The sequence below is a fragment of the Vigna umbellata genome, chromosome 1 (assembly GCF_029865625.1).
Source record: "Vigna umbellata cultivar VRB3 chromosome 1, Vumbellata_1.0, whole genome shotgun sequence".
Classification (NCBI taxonomy): domain Eukaryota; kingdom Viridiplantae; phylum Streptophyta; class Magnoliopsida; order Fabales; family Fabaceae; genus Vigna; species Vigna umbellata.
This window is the reverse complement of record NC_142165.1, coordinates 67,016,685-67,031,471: the sequence shown is the minus strand read 5'-3', so window position 1 is coordinate 67,031,471 and position 14,787 is coordinate 67,016,685. Positions and strand designations below refer to the sequence as shown.

The 14,787-nt window shown below is 35.4% G+C and overlaps 2 protein-coding genes across 2 annotated transcripts; one reads left to right on the top strand and one right to left on the bottom strand.

Moving 5' to 3' along the window:
- Positions 1-398: 398 nt before the first annotated feature.
- SNI1 (negative regulator of systemic acquired resistance (SNI1)) lies at positions 399-9,334 on the top strand. The gene is made up of 15 exons (XM_047325610.2): positions 399-580; positions 847-913; positions 1,052-1,145; positions 1,247-1,315; positions 1,412-1,495; positions 2,621-2,692; positions 3,407-3,476; positions 3,553-3,602; positions 6,773-6,988; positions 7,075-7,145; positions 7,277-7,346; positions 7,607-7,672; positions 7,797-7,949; positions 8,558-8,691; positions 8,976-9,334. The coding sequence occupies exons 1-15, from the start codon at positions 466-468 to the stop codon at positions 9,046-9,048; spliced, it is 1,404 nt and encodes a 467-aa protein (XP_047181566.1). The 5' UTR covers positions 399-465; the 3' UTR covers positions 9,049-9,334.
- Positions 9,335-9,619: 285 nt separating this feature from the next.
- On the bottom strand, positions 9,620-13,049 carry LOC124848007 (Peroxidase superfamily protein). The gene is made up of 3 exons (XM_047325612.2): positions 12,682-13,049; positions 12,208-12,408; positions 9,620-10,297 (listed from the first exon to the last, which is right to left on the bottom strand). Exons 1-3 carry the CDS (start codon positions 12,943-12,945, stop codon positions 9,719-9,721), a joined length of 1,044 nt encoding a protein of 347 aa, XP_047181568.1. The 5' UTR covers positions 12,946-13,049; the 3' UTR covers positions 9,620-9,718.
- Between the last annotated feature and the right edge of the window lie 1,738 nt (positions 13,050-14,787).

Sequence of the window (14,787 nt, the reverse complement as noted above, 5' to 3'; positions counted from 1 at the left end):
GAGGTCCTTATATTTGTGGCTTCGTTTCAATTGGGTCCTCCAATTTTGAAAGTGATCAATTTGGTCCCTAATTTAACAAAATTGAGTCAATAATACCCTTTCCGTTAAATGTAATGGACGGCGTTAACTTTTTAAACATGTAGCAGGTTGCACAGTTTTATTTGAAGGATGCTTCAACATACCACATGTTTAAAACGTTAATGTCGTGCATTACATTTAACGGAAATGTATTATTGACTCAATTTTGTTAAATTAGAGACTAAATTGATCACTTTCAAAATTGGAGGACCCAATTGAAACGAACCCACAAATATAGGGAACTCCGAACCTATATATATATATATATATATATATATATATATATATATATATATATATATAGATTTTCAAAGGACAGTCTCACTAAATTCTGGGAGGTTTTTTTTTTTGGTGGGGAAGGAGAAATTGGCAAAAGTAGGAGAGGAGATGGTGAACCCTAGTTATGGTGAAAGATGGAACAGAACAGTGATCGATGATAACATGTTGGCCATGTTTGATGGCTCCGAAACTAAGGATCCTCACCAAGATGCCCTCGATGACCGTACGAAAAACCTTTTCTTCTTTGTCTTTTTTTATTAAATATTGTTAGGTTTGGTTTTTCTCCCCATTTTCACTTGGCCTTTCCACCACGTTCGTGCCCACAAGGAAAATCGACGTGCTTTAGCTAATTGGACTTTGGGGTGACCGGAAAATTCGAACTTTAGTACAATTTGGCTTGGGTTTCTTTCGAAATACAAAAAATATATTCGAATTTTAAATGACCAAAAAGAGTTATTTTTTGCTTTGTTCTATGGTTCATATGTGCAGGAATTGCTTTTCTTGATGTTGTTCGCGCATCTTCAATTGGGCCTGAGTATGGAAAACCACCCACTTCGTAAGTGTTTTTATATCAATGTGTGAACTCCTAAACTCAGTTCTTTTCCACGATCATGGGTTTTTTCGTGGGTAGGTTTTGTTTTGGGAGAGTAAATTGCATTGTGTCTAATATTGTTCACTGAGGTTTAATCTCCAGAAAAGTTTTTGGGGCAGTCTTCCACATGCTAAGGACAGGGAATTCTCTAGAAATTATTGTCGGAAGTTATAAGCTTCTGGTAGATTTAGACAAGGTATTTGAATGCAACTTGAGATATGACATTCTATCTTGGTATTCATAGGCCCTGATTGTAACTGATACCCCTTTACATCTGTGGCTTCTTTTTGGGTTTAGCACTTCCCTCGTGTGTATTTATCCCAATCGTCGTCTAACTCTCCATCGAAATTGGTTGTGGTTAAAGAGGTACACATAAATATAAGCCATCTCAGTATGTTATTTTTTCTCTATTCTGGGTTAGTTAGTTGAACTTATTTGCAAATATGAAATATTATTTGTCAGGCATGGTCTCCATTTATTGATTGCCTGGATAATGGCACTGCTGAAGCAGGTGACAAACTGTCTAGTGGACCCCTTGACCCCTCTGTGAGCTTATTTGTTCTGTATTTTCCCCTGCAGTTTTTTAGTTCTTTCATTTAATTGAAACAATTTCTTCTGTCATTATTGGATTTTTGTATCCTTATGTGAGCTAAACTAAAATAATAAAAGTATTTATTAACTTCTCTTGGCAAATTTATTGCTCCAATGCATTTAAAAAATTTAAAAGTGCAATATAGAATTACTTATTTTTCCAAACATTTTCTCTTTATCTCGTATTGTTTATAGTATTTTTATGTCGTTCCTTTTTTATTGTTACAAAATTTGTCTTAATCTATGAAGGGCCTGCCTGTGTGATTGCTATAGTTGAACTATATAGCTTTAATTTATTCTATAACAATTCCACTCTTTGTCTACAAAATTCCAATTTCCAAACAGTTTCTCAAAACATTTCTCAGAAATTTCCGTGCACATGGTGAAATGTACCAGTAATATAGGAGATCACTTATGTTCACCTTTTACATATTTTTTAGAAATTCATTCTATTCTAAAGTTATCTAATTCTGCGACTTCACTTTAGGTAATCAGTACTAACTTTTATTTTGTTGCATAATATAAGAATGGACACACTCTGTTAGGTTCCTGGGTTGGAAACCTAACTATCAACGCTCAAAGTAATCAAAAGAACAATGAAAGAATGAGTTTCTGTATTGATATTGTGAACAAAGTACACTGATAGCGCTAATGGAGGCCTAATCCCCCTCTTAGCCCTAGCGGAGGCATAATCCCCCTCTTCTGGCCAAAGTCCAAATTTACAAAATAATACTCAAAAACTCCCCTCTAACAATGAATAGAACTCTATTTATATAAGATCTCCCATCCTGCCTTTCCTAACTGCTTTCTCATTTTCCCGCCTTTCTTAACTGCTCTCTCATTTCCTGTTCCTTCTATCCTCTTACCTTAGATCCTATCACACTCACATTTTCAACAGGAGTTTTATGATTGATAAAAAAGGCACTGCAGTTCACTGAACTAATATATATTTTTAAGTTTATATAATTTTGTTTATAAAATTTAGCATTAACTAGGTTCTCCCATATGTATTTATGTTAAATTGCATTTTGATATTGAATTCTTACCCATTTTTGTTCTTTTTGTTTTCCACCTACTTAGAGCTTTCAGCTCCTGATTGAAGACGTTGCTGAAATAATATCTGGGACCAAATTGCAAGCAGCCAACGTGGAGGTTAGTTCACCAATGTTGTAATTCCTATCTAGAATTTTGTGTATATTTGTTATACATTTATCTCTTGAGACTAGATACAATCTAGTAAATTTCCATTTCCTACTGTGTTTATTATGTGTATGTGTTGTAGGACGTTATTATGAGAAAGTTATTGTCACTTTTGTTTGTTTGAAGAACAAACTTAGTTGTAAAACCATCATGGATAGTCACACGATATTTATATTTTAATCTTGATCAGTGAAATCTGACGATCAATATTTTCTCTTCTACTCTCCGAAAGAGTCCTCATTTGATATTGCCTGTGTCGGTGTGTTAGAGATGGTGATAGGACAAAAAGAAGCAAGGAACAGACCTTTACAAGGTCTATTATAAAAGAAGTAAAAAGCGGTTCAATTGTTGTAATTAGTTGTAACTGGTACTTAGTATGCTATTCAGCCTAATAAACAGGTCCTCTCTTGTATTGTTTCTATTTTCAGCCTATGCTTTTTACATTGATGTATTGGGATTTTCCAGAGTGAAAAGGACAGTGCTCTTTTTGTGGTTAATTTTGTTTACCCTCGTGTGTATGTGTGTGTGTTTTGCTACAAGTGTAGTAAAGAAATGCAAACTCTTTTTGTTACTCCGTGTTTGTTGCAGAGTAGGTGTTGTGTGTTAGGATCTTGGTTTCTAACAAGGTGGATGGGCGTTTAATATCTTTGCATAATCTTGCTGCAGCCCTTGAGGAACATGTTACTCTTCCAGTACCTTGTGATTGTTTTTGAGGATGATTTTTTACCTCGCAACGGTAATGTATGAAGTTAAACTCATATATGCTATCACCATGCCTTAACAAAATACTTATTCTATTTATTTCGTTGCAGCTTCCTCGACATGGAACATGCAGAGGGAGTCTTTGCTTAGTCTGCTATTGGTATTTGTTTTTAAACCAAAATTATATTGATCATACTGTGTAAAAGAAGACTTTTTGTGTAACCAATTAGTAATTCAACATATTGATTATGAAAATTGTTAGATATATTATCTTTATCTTATTTTTATTTTTTTTATCTTTAGTTAGTTTGGTATTATTCTTTATTTGTATTTTGGACTTAGCCCATATTTCTATTATAAATAAAATACTTTATGTTTATATTCAACACAAGGGAGATTAATTTCATACATAGTTTTCATTATATTCAACATGGTATCAGAACCAGATTAGAGCCTATCCTATTGAGATTTGTTGTTTGTTGGACAGATAGTTCCATCCACTATCGGATCACTCATTAATGTCTAGTTCCACGCACGAGATGTATATACCTCGATGTGAAGGGGTGTGTTATGTAAGTGCAAACCTCACTTTACAAACCGATTTTGTGGGGTTGAATTAGGCTTAAAATCCACTTCTTAACATTGTATCTAAAGCCTAAGGTTCTTTTTAGAAAAAAAAATTGTCGCCTCTGCCATTACACCTATCGCTGCCATCATTGGAGTTTCAGTTTTGACTAGTGTCTTAATATGGTATTAGAACCCATGGTTCAGGTCTGGTGACCGAACTCAGACGAGTACGTCCCTCCATGATCAGGTGAAGCCTGGCAGGTGGCTAGTGGTAGATAGCCAGATGACTCATGAGAGGTGGAGAGCAAGAGATGCTCAGTGTTGTGACCATGGATCGTGAAGAGGGCAAAGAGATGCTCAGTGTTGACCATGGTGTACTCGAGGATAACAAAAAACTTTCGTAGTAGGGGAGGAAGGAGAACCATAGTCCTTTGTTTGAGGGAGGGTGTTGGGTACAAACAAAGTCGCATATCGGATAAAATAAGAGATGGACATGGGTTTATATACACATAAGATACCTCCATTGGTAAGAGGCTTTTTGAGGTGGTACCAAAAGCAAATCCGTGAGGGCTTGGTCCAAAGCGGACAATATCTTACAAGTGTGGAGATATGTGTGTATATCGAACCTTCTTAACAGTGGTATCATAGCCATGGTTGGAGCCTATCCTAGCGATATTTCTTGTTTCTTGGGCATTTCTATTCCACCCGCTATCGGGCCATTATTGGACCACCCAATTTCTACTATCACGCTCGAGATGTCTATACCTCAGCGTGAAGGGGGGTGTTGGAAGTCTCACATCGACTAGAGATAAGGTAAAATTATAATATATAAGTGGGGTGCAAACCTCACCATACAAGTCGGTTTTGTGGGGATGAGTTAGACTTTAAACCCACTTTCTAATATGGTATTTGATAGGAATGAGAGGAGGTGGATAGTTTATGAGAGAAGAAAGAAGACTAATTAGCTTTGATGACCTAATTGTTATATCAGTTAGGGAAGGGCAGGAAAAGCAGTTGTATAAATAGATTGATTGTATTGTTAGGAGGAACTTTTTGAGACTTTGATTGTTGACAGGCCTTAGACCTGTGAAAGGGATTATGCCCCTATGTCTTGACTGTACAGACTATTCCTTTGTGAACAATACCATATTCTTTTCATTCTTCTCTGTTTCTTTGTTGTGAGAGGTTGAGAGAGAGTTCTTGATCAGGTTTCTTGTTCGGAAACCTATCAGTATCAGAGCCATGGTTGAAGCCTATCCTAGCGAGTTCTATGTGGGCATTCTATTCTTCTAATCCATCCGCTATCGGGCCGTTAATGGACCACCCATTTCTACTATCACGCTTGAGATGTCTATACCTCGGCGTGAAGGGGGGCTGTTGGAAGTCTCACATCGACTAGAGATAAGGTCAAATTATAATACATAAGTGAGGTGCAAACCTCGCCTTACAAGCCGGTTTTGTAGGGTTGAGTTAGGCCTAAAATCCACTTCTTAATACACGGTTTTGATTGTCTCGATCAGTCACCCTAAGAATTTTGTCTTTCAACACCTGTGTCTGATTTAAGTCCTGCTCTCCTAATTTCAGTTCTCTGCCGTGTCTTTTTCACTATTGTCCACTATTCGCGGTCTCTGTCCACCAACGTTCCCTGTGGGGGAGAGTCTGTTTCTAGGTGCTTTGATGAATAAAGGAGACCATTCTTTTGAAGAGCTAGATCTTCCACCTTCACTATTTGTCATCGGCGCATCGTCATTTCCACTATTCATCGTGAAGGGGAGTCTATTTCTATGTGGTCTAATCTAATCCCTGCAGTTTATCGTTGTCCACCAGTACAAGCCTCATCTGTTATTGATGGCAATCTAGTCCCTATAGTCTATCGTTGCCCACCACTGTCGGCCACCATTTGTTGTTGATGGCAACCTAGTTTGTAGCTTTCAGCCACTACTGGCTGTGTCGTCCACTACTGATGGTAATCTCCTTTGTCAAAGTCATCTAAGTTGAAGTTTCGCGGTTGTCCACCGCTGTCAAATACTATTCTTCATAGTTTTTAGGATTTCACTCTCCTGGTCGTCCATGGCTTCTTTCTCTGTTGTCTCTTTTGACCTCTCTTCTGTCACGATGCATTTGACCCGTCCATATATGTTTCTACTCTAGTGGCAAAGATTTGTTAGTTTATTTATAGTCATGGTGGCTCTTCAACAATGGTCTTTTTATCAACCAGATGTCAGCAATGCATTTCTCAACAATGATTTGCAAGAAGAGATTTATATAGAGCAATCTCTTAGATTTTTTGCTCATGGAAGTTTTCTGGGTTGGTATTTCGTCTTATATGTCATCTTCACAAATAATTAATAATTTAGTGTCACTTGAGTGCAGAAGCATATATTTTCACTAAGTCTATTGATTATATTAGTAATAAGCTTGGTACATATGATTTTATATACTAACTTGAGGGGAAGTGTTAGATATATTATCTTTATCTTATCTTATTTTTTATCTTTAGTTAGTTTGATATTATTCCTTATTTGTATTTTGGGCTTAGCCCATATTTCTTCTATTATAAATAGAATACCTTATGTGTATATTCAACACAAAAGAGATTAATCTCATACATAGTTTTCACTATATTTAACAAAAATTATTACTTATACTCTTTTTTCCATGTATCCTGTTGATGGGATATGTATGCATCTTGACTCCACCTTGAAAGCTTTCCTTTCCCTTTTGGTTTTTTTCCAAAATATATGTTTTATGTTGTCTTGGCAGGGATCTAGGAAAATAAATTACAAAAGCTTGATGAAGGATTGCCTGGCAATTATTTGTCAACTATCTCAACTTCTTCATGGTGGATTCAGTAATCATCTTGAGCTTCAACAAAGTTCTCAGTCTAAGTTGTCCAGAAATTGTCATGTTGCATTGTCTCTTTCTTTATTAGAAGTATTAAAGGACACATGTGTTTCAATGGAGAAACTTCTAGTGATGGTAAGTTTCTGAACAATTTTATTCGTTGTATTTGCGTAAACATCAAACAAGTGCTCTGTTTTTTCTTACATTCTGAGTGATTTTAGATTATGAACCTTGATATGGCAAGGAAGAAAGCAGATACGGAAGGTCACACTACAAGAGCAGACAGTCCGAGGTAACTTGTAATTTTGTTTCTTTACAAAGTGGAAAGTGAGTTGATTTTCTTGTTTCTTTATAAGTCAAATGCTTTTGATAACATAAATTTAATAATATTGTATTTTGGTGCAATTGGTGCAATTGGTGCAGAACACCTTTGATGGAGATAATTCTGGATGAACTAGCTTACAACAAAGATAGTATCCCTCTTTTTTTCAAGGTTGGTCCCAATTACTGTCTGTGCCCTTTCCCTCTCTATTCCCCTCACCACCTCTCTTTCGTTGTTCATAACTGTCTGTATACGCCTACATGAATTACATACATAGGATACGGGGTTTTCCACATAATAGTATGTAATATTGGTTGACTTGACACGTCCTACTTGTGTAGTTACTTTACAAGTTCCCATTTCAAGTCATTTTTTGGGGGAATTATCTATTGGATAACACTTACTTCTGCTTTTCATGAGAATGGCTTCAGACCTTCAGTGAACCGAAGTTGAAGCTGGAAATAGTTGTGCAGTATCTGGCGAAATACATAACCAAGGTAATCAAAAGGTGGACTTAATGGTATATTTTCTTCCTCCTTAAAGGGAGGTTCTATTATTTGTATGGTAGTAGCTTTTGATAATCTCTTGATTTAACTAGCTTTGTTTTATACAAAATTGCAGCCTTCTGTTCGCACTCGTAAGTCAAGTGATTATATTGAATATGCAACATTTGGTGGGGCATTGAAGTGCTTTTCAAATAAAACTGGCATTAAGAGCTTAATGAAAAAAATTGGTGTAGATGTAATTCAAATCCTTCTTGCCCATGGTTTTCAGGTACTTGTCTTATCCAGCAAAACAATGAATATATATTGATTTCGACATGTAGAAAGACTGTCATATACAAAAGGAATACAAAGATTGAGAACTGTAATACAAACCGAGAATAGTAGGGCGGGAAGAAAGGTCATATGGACAGAATGAGATTTACAGAAAATTGTATAGACTAGAAAGATGTCTCCTCTATGATTTTCTCCCTTCACGAAGAGGAATACTAAATCTGCAAAATAATACAAGATAAACAGTATTTCCCCTCTTTCAATCTCCATCATATTTAACTGGCTAGCCTCTTATGACTAGCTTAATTAGTGGTCCTTATTCCAAACAAACTGGTAATCCTTCTAAAGAAGAAACAAAGACCAAAAAATTAAAGGCAAACAAAACCTTTGACATAATAGACAAAGAGTTTCCTTATTCCTAAGGGTGGGATACGTATCACATTGATAGCTATTTATCTCATGGGATAGGGAGACGAACTAGAGGTTTTGTCATCTGATTTTTTTGAATACGAAACCAGTCAATGAAGCAATTGAGAAGCTAAAGTATTAGTTCACACTCATTGAAAATCTAATTCCTTTTTGAAATGCGTTTTTACTTGCTTTCAGGCTCAATTGTCAATATTGTCAAATGGAAATGCTGATGCCAACATTTCTGGTGACAAAGAAGGGGGAGTCGGTGCTCTTGTGGATTTGTGTCACGCTTTTATCTCTGCTTTTAATAATTTTATAAGCACTGATGCGTAAGGGAACCATTAGGATTTTAATTTCTCATTGCTTGCGTACTTTTCATTTCTGTTTTGGTATATTATCACTATTGGTCGTATTTTATTAACTTACAAAAGGTTTAAAATTTGCATTTACTATTGGTACATAAAACTACACTAATTTCTTTCCATGCTTGAATATTGCCAAAACTTTCAACTGAACCTATGATTCTCTTATTTTTGGTGGGTGGAGGAGACCCGTGAAGTCTTTCTGTTCACGATGTTGACAATTTTCTAATTTGTTGTTTGTCATGGTGTAGGCATATGGAGATATTGTCGATTGGAAAAGAGGCACTATTTACTGCAGCAACTATTATCGCCGAGAAATCATAGGAGTGCAAGCAATTTAATTGAGCAGTTCCGCTTGGTGAATACAGAATAAACTCATTCTGCCCAATAATAACTGCTTTTACTTCATGAAATTGATGCCCTTGTAGCCAGTTTTGTTAAATAGCTGCTGTAGTTCTATTGCATAGCGAAAGTCCTCGGTTTTGCCACGCCATTTGCGGCTACCATGGTTCCATCTAGGTTAATGTCATTCTGGTTTTTATGCCTTTTATTTTTATTTGCATACAATAATTTTATATACATATATAATTCGTAAATATTTCAACCTTCATGCAACTTCTGCAATTTACCCACTACGCTATCCTCCAGATGATACAGTAGATAGTTGGCTTTCCACCATTTTCCACTATATACAAATAGCATTGGTTTTCTTGAAGATAAAAACAAAAAATGTTTCAAACCTATTCTCCTAATGCAACAACACAAGCAATACTTCTAAAAAACCAGTTAACTACAACACTGACTAGAGAAAGTACAATTGCAAAAACTGAAATGAAAAAAAAAAAAGATTAATCTTGACAAATAATAATATCCGAACAACTATTGCATTTATAACTGTACAAAACACTGTGAAACTTAGGTAGAGTTGCATTGATGTTGTCTGGTATGAGTTATAAATGCAAGAATTGTGTAAACTTGTATTCATGAGAGTTGGTCACATGTGCATGCTACAATCTCTACGTTTCTCCCCGTGCCTTGCCCCTCGTACGACTTTGATTAAACTCAATTTGTCCATGGCTGCGACAAAAGCTTGGAAAAAGTTGTGGTTATCCTTGGCAAATTCTAGGACAATAGGCTTGGTTCGTGGGTCGATGGCCAGAGCCTGGTCAGAGGCCAACAAGCCCATCTTTTGTTGCAAGTTGCCATAATAGGCATGGTCAAACAAGAAAGGCGTAGTGGCATCAAAAGGGGCAACGATGTCGGAGTTTCCACCGAAGTTTGGACAGTACATTCTAAGTGCGTGTAGGAGTTTGGGGTCCATGTCTGGGTCCGGTTGGCCCTTGCCTCGGAAACTGTAGAGACGAGCCACGAAGTTCTTGCAATGCGCAAACCCAATTGTGTGGGCCCCCGATAGGGCTACCAGGTCCCGTGTGGTTAAGCCCTTCGAATTGAACAGTTTGATGAGTTGATCGACGGTCGAGTTTGCACGAGGGATGTTTGATGCCACCCTTGATGCCGTTGATATCTTTCCGTCCCATCTTCCCTTCTTCACAGGGTAATATGGCCCTCCTGCCTATCATCGGACAAATTTAACTATTGGGAAAAAAAAATCGCATAATAACACCTTTATGTAATGCGTCTAAATTTTATTGTAATGCATGAGAAAGAGTGTATTACAAAATATCTTTAATACTCCTCTTAAAACTAAAACTTTTTTTATCATACATTTTCACCAACATTTATGGGTTACGTTCTCCTAGAAAGAAACTTTGTTGCCAAATAAATTTCGTCTAAGATCAATTTAATTAATAACCAAAAGTTGGAAAATGCATGAGTGTGAGATCATATTGTCCAATTTTAATCTGACCATTCTAAACTTAAAAAAACCTAAAGTGCCTTTGAGTGTTTGACCATAAACATAAATAGGTACTAACTCTGTTTTTCATGTGACAATCTTGTCACTTACGGTGGCAATTAGATAAAAACAAAAAGTTCCTAGCACTAGCAAGCATTTTCACATTAAGTATTTCATTATATAATAACGCTGGGTTTATGAACGGATAATATTCATAATAACAAATGTCGCCTTGACATGATTGAAATCTTTAAAAGAAACAGTATCTATTGGGAAGAACTGTGCATTAAAATATAAAGGAATCACATGGTTAGCCAAATATTTTTATCGTACTTCATAATCATACTTAACAAAGATAATCAATAATTGCATTTGATTTGAATATGACAAACTTATTTAGTTTGGTAAAAAAGAAACGCCGAAGCCTTTCATAATTAGCTCGCACACCATCAAACAAAGTTCTTGCTGCAACAAATTTAGGTGAAGAATTGTGGAAATGAGTTTACTTTTCCTACGCATTTTTAAAATAAAAATAACTGAGTGCTATCCGTTACATTCCCTTTAATTAAATTTAAACTCAACTTTCTTAACTATTCGATACAGTTTGGTTTGGTTGAAATTGAAAATTCATCAAAACAACTAATAAAAAAAAATTCTAATTACATAACCACATAAAACCAAAACCAATCTTAAATAATTCAGTTCTGGCCAGCTCGTTTTAGACAACTCTTCTTTTTTCTTAAATAAACACAATTTTGAGTTTACTCTCTCCTCCAAATAATAAATCAACTTTTAAAACTCGTTAAAAACAATACCAAGTTAAAATATAATTATCTATAAACATGTAAATCACAGAGCAAATCTATAATTAACTTTACCATCGATGGTGCGAAATTTGTTCATATATCAATATTTTATGCCCCAGAAAAGGACAACACAAAAACTTAGACCTAAGATTAAGACACACATATAAGTACAAAAGTTAGGCTGTTTTGGACTCTAGCATATCATGCCCAATAATACTGAGCAATTCATGATTATATGGAAACAAATTTAAATTCACTTTATTCAGAATCCATACTGCATGAAAAAAAAACACTCTGCTAATTGCTACAAAATTGCAATTAGAGAGATACATAACCAAACACCCTTTGCATTGCATCTCTTTTTTCTTTTTTCTATAGCCATATTTATTCTTAAACATTGTCATTAGATTTTGGTGTTTGTTTAGGAAGAAAAAAAACTAGGACACCTTTTCACTAGTACCATAAGGCTATACGCCTATAATTTGTAACATTTTTGGCATTGGAAGCAAAACATGTAAGAAACACAGAATATGCATATTAGTAAAAGGGAAGAAAATCCGAAGAACCACTCAGAAAACAAAAGGGGATGAGCATAATGTGGATTTCTTTCTTAAAAGTCCTTTATTTTTGTGCAAAAACTGTGGTCAGCACGACAACTAAAAACTGATGAAACTACACATGCTTTGAAATTGTATTGCATGTGAACTGAAACCAATGATTAATTCATTATTAAAGTATAGATTTTGATTAATTCAGTGTTAAAAATGCATAGAATTAAAGTGATGGGAATGAATAGCAACAAACAAAACAGGAAGAACTTACCAGGTGAACATAATCTCTGGCTGCAATTACAAGAATATCTGCACAAGACACCACACCAGGGCACTTTTTCTCCACTAGTTCCTTAGCTTTTCTCACTGTCTCAAAACCTTCCACCTTCAAGTCTCTGTTATCCTCTGCATCCTTCTCTGCCAACTCCTTCCTTCCACCCTTTGATACTATTAAAATTGACGCATCACACCCCTGCACTCACCCATTAAGGAATCACGATACTTCACCAAACAAAAGAGACCACAACACCACAAAATTCACTGCCAAACATGGAAAATAAGATTTTCTTTTTGGTATTAACACATTCACAGCAGAAATAGAACTCAACACATTTTGCGTTCTTGGTTAAAATTTATTAGAAACTAGAAAATCATTACTGGGATTCATACGGTACGAAGTAAGATCTGCTGCATGCATGGAAGGGAAAGCTAAATCCTTTTTTAGAGGGGTTGGAATTGATCTTACCCCTACAAAGCAATCATGGAAGAGGAGGCGAATGGTGGCAGGGGCAGAGACAGGTGATTGTTTGAACTGTTGAGAAGTGACTGAACCAACAAGCTGTTCTAGCTGGGGGCATGATTTGGCATAGTAATTTAGTGAGAGTTGGCGAGGGGGGCGTGTGGTGTTGGCATGTGTGGCTAAGCAAAAAGTTCCACCCAAAATGAAGAACACAAAGAGAGAAGTGAATTGTAGTGAAAAAGAAGTGGAAGCAAAAGAAGGTACAGACATGATGGGGCAGTTTAGGACAGAGAAAAGGAGAGTAATTTAGAAGATCAAGAGTGAAGGTAAGCTTGAATGTTTTTCTGTATGGGAAAATGGGATGCTTTGTCAAATCCAAACATGGGGGTTTAAATATTAAAGGGAATCAATTCCCGTGAGTCTCGTACAACACAAAAACGAAGCTGAATTAATTGCTGCTATCTACTGCATAAAGCTTCTGACACCTCAATAAAAGATATTAGTAAAATCAACAAGACATCACTTTGAACATACTTCAAGTCCACCCACCTGAAAACACCACATTTTTGCTTCAAACATTCATAGTAGCTCTACCTAGATTCATTATGTCACTTTTTATTATGCTTCAACTTTCTATACGTGGAAATAATCACAGGAAAAGATTAAAGAATAACAATATAAACTACCCTTATGAGTGCCTCAATTTTTGGTAAAAGAAACGTGGTCATGAGATTCATTCACATGTGTGTATATGCATTTGATCTTGATCGTTCATTACTGTGGAGGTTGACTCCTACCTAGCCTAAATTATCAAACCTTTATTCATTTTCTAACTCATAAATTTAAACTTTTTATCAACACATGCTGTTTCCAGTTAACAGAATTACAATTGTAATGTAACAGTTGCAGAAAGTTAAAAATTGAAATTTAAAACAGTACCAAACTCATCTGTGATAGAAGCATACTGTGGACTTGCAAAGGATAACAAAATATGTGCAAGTTATGCTCTCTAAATAACTCTACTTTTTTGGAATACCACATTTATTATTAGTTTCAGCGCCAGTTGCACGGTAAAACGTAATCGAGTAAACAATAATATAAAAGTACCATTTTTGAATGTAGAAAGCAGGGTGGAGCAGTAATTGGAGACGACAGACAGAGAGTGTGATTGGTGCAGCCATTGCATGAGTTATTTAATGCAAAGCATGTGAAGCCAAAAGAGGCATAGTAGTTAATCTATGTTTAGTGATTTCTCCATCCTTTGAGTGGAAGTAGAGGGCCAAATACTGACTTGCTTTTGCTTTTTCACCAAATTAATTTATTAATTAATTAATTCATTCATTCATTCATTCATTCATTCATTCATTCATTCTGTAAGCTTAGGAATTAGAAGCCTTACAAAGCAAACTAAGAATTAATTGTGGCCATTGAGTGAGTGAAGTGAACGTGATTCGGCTTTTTCAGTGGGGCCCCCTACCCTCTTCCACTTTCTTTTGGGCTCAACCGTTTGTTTCAATCGTTGGAGTGTGATGTGATGTTTGTGATCTCATGCGGCCAATTAAAAATGGAGTTAACCAAATATATCACTATATAACTTTCAATCCAATTTCACATTCTGATTTACCTCAAGGGCGTCTCACCCTGCGCCTCCAAGGTTGAAACCCCTGCATTTCCAATTTCAAAAACGTCCTGGTAATTAGTAAGATCGTTATCCAATGATGAACCCGCCAATATTTAAAAAAATATTTTAAAAAAATATTTTATAAATTTTTAAATGAAATCTCTAAATTAAATAGCAAAAAATTTATCTTTTGACTTATAAGGGATAAAACTCTCACTTCATTCAATAATCCTTATCCTTATGCAAATCTTGTTTACAGTCAGAAAATTTCATTAGATATTAAATTTAAATATATAACTAAAATAATATATTAAAAAAAAGAGGATTGAATACATCAATTTAAAAATATAAAAACAAATTTTGAGTAAACGACTAAAATCAATTTTTTTTTCAATATTTTATGTATGATAATCACCAAACAACAACTACGTTGATATTTACTGCAAAATATAGTAAATATATAATTATTATAATATTTATATTTTCCATCC